The sequence below is a fragment of the Chanos chanos genome, chromosome 3, assembly GCF_902362185.1.
Source record: "Chanos chanos chromosome 3, fChaCha1.1, whole genome shotgun sequence".
Classification (NCBI taxonomy): Eukaryota; Metazoa; Chordata; class Actinopteri; order Gonorynchiformes; family Chanidae; genus Chanos; species Chanos chanos.
In genome coordinates this window covers 57210826-57217856 of record NC_044497.1, presented here as the reverse complement: position 1 = coordinate 57217856, position 7031 = coordinate 57210826, and the positions used below count along the sequence as shown (strand labels likewise).

General features: G+C 45.7%; 1 protein-coding gene across 3 annotated transcripts in view; it reads left to right on the top strand.

Annotated features, from left to right (window-relative positions):
* Nucleotides 1–315: 315 nt before the first annotated feature.
* Nucleotides 316–7031, top strand: part of xpo7 (exportin 7) — a 25769-nt gene continuing 19053 nt past the window's right edge. The window contains exons 1-5 of one of the 3 annotated variants that reach the window (XM_030768456.1): nt 316–392; nt 4244–4390; nt 4552–4645; nt 4761–4927; nt 5120–5185. In XM_030768456.1, the coding sequence (XP_030624316.1) occupies nt 375–392; nt 4244–4390; nt 4552–4645; nt 4761–4927; nt 5120–5185 (492 nt within the window). In that variant the 5' untranslated portion in view covers nt 316–374. Of the gene's footprint in view, nt 393–4243; nt 4391–4551; nt 4646–4760; nt 4928–5119; nt 5213–7031 lie in introns of all 3 variants that reach the window. The other 2 variants (XM_030768455.1, XM_030768457.1) reach the window with 2 other exon arrangements.

Genomic DNA, 7031 nt, shown 5'->3' with positions numbered 1-7031 from the left:
AGTAGATAGTAAATATTAGATAGTCAGCTATAGTAGATAAGTCGGAGTCTTGGAAACAAAGTGATTGTTCTAGGAAACTTCGTCAGTCCGTGTTTCAATACCTGTAAAATGCTTTCAGCACGAACGGTTGGTCTATATCTCCTCTTGGTAATCATCTGAATTTGTACGGTTTCTCTTTAAGAACCATGTAAACAAAGACTCGTTTTTGGCGTTGGTGGGCGGCAAATTTCTTCCGTAAAGCGATTCTGAAAGTTACAGAAAAATCGTCCGGATTTCCCATTATACGCGTCAATTGCGTAAGTGCTGTATAGAATGCAGACATATGCGCGCATGCTCTTTGTCAGGGGGAGTGAGAGGAGCATGAATGGAGCAAAATGGCGGATCATGTGCAGGTAACTGAAGGTTTATGTTTTGGCATTATGGAGATAAAATATTATTGTCCAGTTTAGTTGTGCTGGAGATTCAAAGCGTTATATTATAGATGCTACACGTAATCTGTGAATGTGTGCTTGTAACCTGCAGCCGCATCAGACTGAGTTGGTTTATCGGATGCGATTATCACAGTATTGACTTGTGGCCTGTCATCGTGTTGATTGCCTTTAGTCTTGAAGCTAAAAAAAACTAAACAGTGGGTGTAAGTGTAAATTGGAAATTAACGGTGGCTTGATCTTCTGAAAAGCAACTTAATACGAACCAGCTATGTCATTAGAGACGTGCACTGTTGCATGAATTCCTGCGACAAGTGATGTTTTACATTGTAAACAAGACACCCGTTTATCTATTGCATGCAGTGGACCGGCCTTGAAATTCCGTATGGGTTAACCATAGTTGGTTTTCTACTAAAATAAAATCCGGCCGGCAATCATGTGTGATAGCCGTGGCTTCCTGTATTAACTGTGTCGTGAAATGCTGCCAGTTAGGAAGCGGTGACCGAACGGACAGGTATAGCTGGATAACCTGTAAGGCTGGTGTATTGCTAGGTTTAGCGGTTAGCTTGCTACCAGGCTAGGTTAAGCTAGCGTTTTGCATGTTGTTTGCTAGCCTAGCCGCTATGGTGGTGCTAGCTCATGAAATTCTCCCGCGCGACAAGGCGAAGCTATAGGCTATGTGCCAGATTAGCTCACCAGTTAGCTCTCAATTTACTAATATACTGACAATCTGTGGCTGCGCAGGTCTAACATATTTGACTTGGGGGAATAATAGGTGACTAGTCGTATTAAAGAAACAACAAAGAAAATGTGACAGACCTCTAACTAGCTAGGTAGTTAGATCTTCGCTAGACTTTTACTAGTGGGTTATTTCATGTGGGATCACCTCATTGAATTAACGGAAGCTATCTAAGTAGTTAGCGAACGCTAGCTACCAAAACGTTTATTGATTTAGCAGCTTAACAGATGGATTATGTTGACAACGAGTCAGCGTCACAGGTTAGGTAGGTAAATATAACTACCATTTTATTAAATGATGTTCAGCATGCAAGAGCTGACAATACATCACATGTTCTTGCTAACAAGTGGTTGACAGGCTAACGTTTAACATTCATGCCTGTGAAGGACTGCATCTGCATTGTCATTTTGAGTCGCAGATCACAGATCGCATCAGAAAAAATAACTTTAGCGAGTGTTGCATTTAACGTTAGCTGGCTCGCATTGCACCATGCCTCACTCAGTAGCTAGATATCGTATGTCTTGTGTGGGTTATTCTTCCTAGCTGCTGAAAGCAGGCTTGCTCATCCTGTTAGCTCTTGTTTTAATTTCATTTTAAAATTAACGTGATATCACTTCATCTACAGATAAGTACTTTTGTATTAATAAAGTTGTCAAAACCAGAAAACAACGCTATGAAATGTTGATATCCTGTTTCAATATCACCATTGAACAGAGTAGTAGTTAACCTACATGAGGATTTTAGCAGTTAGCACTCACTAATTTGGAATATCGAATGACCTCTCGTTGGTAGTAATAGTATACTTATCGTTGCATAACTAATATGAGACCCTGTTCCAATGCCAGTGAGTAGAGGTGACTCAGCAGAATTTGACCTTTAACCCCGATTCCTTCTGTACTCAGTCACAGTAATGCATAATTAATCATGAAAACCGGACACCTCGTCTCAATTAACGGATTATTATTAGTATTAGTATTAGAATGATCATTATTACGGTGGTTGTTGTTGTTATTGGTTTCATTATTCTTATGTAAAATTTGCCGGGTGAAATGGTATAATGTTCAATGAGAGAACCTGTTTCTAACTGCTTTCATTTTGACTGGAAGACGTGTACGTGAGCATTGTAGTGACACGCCCAGCCGTCCTCTGATCCACTGGTCCTACTGTAGTTCCATTCCATCACTCTAATCTGTATGGATGCAATACATTCATCTCAGTAATGGCCAGAGTTCAGTAAGGGTTTCTCGTTTTACCTAATCACTGACCTGGCCTTTGTCTGCGCACTCAGTACATCACTGTCTGAAGAATAATCAAGAAAAATTGCTTCATTTTGACATTTGTGTCTGTGAGCCAGACACTGCTTCATAGACAGGAGACTTTTGGTTTGTTTGTTTGTTTTCTCCCCTCCAAGTTAGTGCACTGGTGGCAGTAACTGTGCAGTTTCATTATGGCTGTTCGCCAGCTGTGACTGACCAGGTAAATGTGTGATGATACACAGACACTTCTGTGAGCTCTCTATGGATCTCAGTACTGAATATTCTAACAGAGGACATGGAACAAAGCTACTTATTCATCAAAAACATGTTTACAGAGTGTGTAGATGATTTTGCATTAATAAGCACAGTCTGTCCTCTTTGCTGGAGTCTCTGTATATAGGCGTCAGTGGTTCCCTCTCTTCGGCTCTGGACAGGGCTTATCTCTCCCGCACAGCGTCCTGCAAAGCGTGACTCCCACTTATCTCTGTGGATGCAAAATGCACCCCATCTCCTGTCGAAGGCGCTCCTCCCTGTCCCTCGCAGTCTCTCAGATTCACAGCCATCAGCAGCTCCCATCAGTCGGCACACCAGCCTCTCGACTGCAACTCAGGGATGCACCGAAATCTGAAAACGTCTTTCAGAACTTTGTTGTTTTGTTTTTTTTGTTTTTTAATGATTAGGCTTAAATTCTAAAAACTCAGTTTCTTCTCCAGGCTTAAGCTGTGGATCAGATGGTAAAACGGTTTTGGAAAGGAATAGAACCTGGTGTTATTAGTTAGAGCCGGAGACTTTTCTGCTGATTCCTCTGTTAGCTTTCTCTTGAGAGGAACAAAAGAGCTACGCGGGGGGGGGGGGGGTGTTACTGTGTCCTATGAGTCAGCGTTTTTCTTGCTTGCCTGTCTGAAATGCTGCTCACACTATCCACTAAGCAGGTTCTCACTGCCGCGTTCTTAAATGCACTGGACCTCTCAGGAGAGTAGCGTAGCCTCACACAGCTGTGCGTTCATTTGGAGTCTGTGATGTGGGCACACATTTTAGCGAGTTCACGCCAGTGATAATGAATTGTGTCTGTTTGTAGTAGTTATGGAGGCTGTTCAGGGTTCAGTCTAATGACCTCTGGCCGAACAGCCAGACACATGCTCTTCTTTCCCCATCCGTGTGTTATCTGCTCCTCCTGGGCCAAAGGCTTCACACACATGTGTTTTTTGAGGAGTTACTGATGTGCCACAGGACAGTGGTGTAATGTTTCATTGATTTCAATAAAATTTGTATTTAATCATAAAAAGAATTCCTAAAGCGCTGGGTGACACTTTGGCTAGTTCAGTCATAAAAACCATAATGAGAATATGTGTGTTGATGCATGGTGAGAATCATAACAGGACTGCCTAACACAGCAAAAAAAAAACCTAAAGGAACGTCTGAGGCCTGACCAGTAAACGTTTGAGACCTGACCAGTTAAGGTCTGAGACCTGACCAGTGAACGTATGAGACCTGACCAGTGAACGTCTGAGACCTGACCAACGGCGTGTGGTCTGTGGATGACGCCAGACACGACTGAACTGAACCACTGAATTTGGGATCATTTCTGTCAGCAGATTTAGTTTCAAAACTGAAACTCTTCCTCTCTGTGCTGACAGTGGGCAGAGATTCGTATTTGACTGGATGTGTTCTTAAGTACGGAATAAAAGTGTTTATCAGCCCCGCACCCGCCCTCCCCCCCACTCTCTTACTCTCTCTCTTTCTCACTCACTCACTGTCTGTCTGTCGGTCTATGTCTGTCTGTCTGTCGGTCTGTGTCTGTCTGTCTATCTGTGCCACAGAGCCTAGCCCAGCTAGAGATCCTGTGCAAACAGCTGTATGAGACCACAGACACGAGTACGCGGCTGCAGGCGGAGAAGGCCTTGGTGGAGTTCACGAACAGCCCTGACTGTCTGAGTAAATGTCAGCTCCTGCTGGAGAGAGGAAGTGTGAGTCCGACCTGCCTGATTGCTACACGTTTCCTCTCTTGTCTCAATAAGTCCCCTAACTGTCCCCATGCACGTGCGTCCCAGATCAGTGGTGAAGCCCGAGGAGGTTCTGACGGCGTTCAGTAATTAACCAGTCTCTTGTCTGTTTTGGGCTTTCGCAGTCGTCTTATTCGCAGTTGCTGGCTGCCACATGTCTCTCCAAGTTGGTGTCTCGCACCAGTAACCCCCTCCCCCTGGAACAGCGCATCGATATCCGTAAGTCGCTCCTCCGGGCGCTGTACCGGCGGTCCCGGGCTTTTTAAACCATATCAGAGTCAGGCTGGTTTGGTTGTGGGCTGACCTTCAGACTTCGCTCTGTCTTCTCCCGAAGGAAACTATGTTCTGAACTACCTGGCGACCCGGCCGAAGCTGGCGGCATTTGTGACGCAGGCCCTGATCCAGCTCTACGCCAGAATCACCAAGCTCGGCTGGTTCGACTGCCAGAAGGAAGATTACGTCTTCAGGAACGTCATAGCCGATGTCACCAGGTTCCTGCAGGTGGGACGGTGTATCTCATCATTCGAAATACTGTTACACAAAAGAAAAAAATAATGCACCCGTGAGTGGTGTCCCGGTTAAACACAAATAAATAAATAAAAACACAGTAGTTTGTCTTGTTTGTGGAGTTATTGCTTCACAGACACTCAGAACATCTTCATTCATTTTTCTACTGTGACATTGACATTGCAGGACAGTGTTGAGCACTGCATCATAGGAGTAACGATCCTCTCCCAGTTAACCAATGAGATTAATCAAGTAAGTGCCTCTCTGCTGCTTTGGGATGTAACTGACCTGTTTGTTATTGTTGTTATTGGGCTGTTATTGTTCTGTGCTGTGAACTATTGGGGGGGGGGGGTGTTTTGTTCTGCTTTCCTTCACAGGTGAGTTCTCCTCGAATCTCTTTTTTTTTTATTTTAGTCCCCAGACAGAACAGGAGAAAATGGCCAGGCTTTTATCTGCTTCCTTGTAGTTTTTCCTTTAACGAGCTCCGTCCCCGTGGATTTCCTCACTGTTTTGAGGTGTTTGTTGTCGGTGCTAGTGTTACTGCTGTAGTGGATACTGTGCACTGGGAGTGAGTGAGGAAGAGTGCACTTAGTCAGATGGTGAGATAGTGAGGAAGAGTGCACTTAGTCAGATGGTGAGATAGTGAGGAAGAGTGCACTTAGTCAGATGGTGAGATAGTGAGGAAGAGTGCACTGAGTCAGATGGTGAGATAGTGAGGAAGAGTGCACTTAGTCAGGCGGTGAGATAGTGAGGAAGAGTGCACTGAGTCAGATGGTGAGATAGTGAGGAAGAGTGCACTGAGTCAGGCGGTGAGATAGTGAGGAAGAGTGCACTGAGTCAGGCGGTGAGATAGTGAGGAAGAGTGCACTTAGTCAGATGGTGAGATAGTGAGGAAGAGTGCACTGAGTCAGATGGTGAGATAGTGAGGAAGAGTGCACTGAGTCAGGCGGTGAGATAGTGAGGAAGAGTGCACTGAGTCAGACGGTGAGATAGTGAGGAAGAGTGCACTGAGTCAGATGGTGAGATAGTGAGGAAGAGTGCACTGAGTCAGGCGGTGAGATAGTGAGGAAGAGTGCACTGAGTCAGGCGGTGAGATAGTGAGGAAGAGTGCACTGAGTCAGACGGTGAGATAGTGAGGAAGAGTGCACTGAGTCAGATGGTGAGATAGTGAGGAAGAGTGCACTGAGTCAGGCGGTGAGATAGTGAGGAAGAGTGCACTGAGTCAGGCGGTGAGATAGTGAGGAAGAGTGCACTGAGTCAGACGGTGAGATAGTGAGGAAGAGTGCACTGAGTCAGATGGTGAGATAGTGAGGAAGAGTGCACTGAGTCAGATGGTGAGATAGTGAGGAAGAGTGCACTGAGTCAGACGGTGAGATAGTGAGGAAGAGTGCACTGAGTCAGACGGTGAGATAGTGAGGAAGAGTGCACTGAGTCAGACGGTGAGATAGTGAGGAAGAGTGCACTGAGTCAGACGGTGAGATAAAAAAAAGGTGCATTTCTCTGAGAGGGAATTGAAGGGAACACAGGTGTGTTGGGTGAGTTCAGTGATAGTGTAAGGTGCAAACGTGCTCTACAACACACCAAATCAGTGTTAATACCCTGTCGACCTACACACAGCAAACAACATAAACAGTTTACAAAACAGCATATGTCTCGCACAGACGAGTGAGGCAGAGACAGTCAATGTCTCGCCCAGACGAGTGAGACAGAGGCAGTCAATGTCTCGCCCAGACGAGTGAGACAGAGACAGTCAATGTCTCGCACAGACGAGTGAGACAGAGGCAGTCAATGTCTCGCCCAGACGAGTGAGACAGAGGCAGTCAATGTCTCGCCCAGACGAGTGAGACAGAGACAGTCAATGTCTCGCACAGACGAGTGAGGCAGAGACAGTCAATGTCTCGCCCAGACGAGTGAGACAGAGACAGTCAATGTCTCGCCCAGACGAGTGAGACAGAGGCAGTCAATGTCTCGCCCAGACGAGTGAGACAGAGACAGTCAATGTCTCGCCCAGACGAGTGAGACAGAGACAGTCAATGTCTCGCCCAGACGAGTGAGGCAGAGACAGTCAATGTCTCGCCCAGACGAGTGAGGCAGAGAC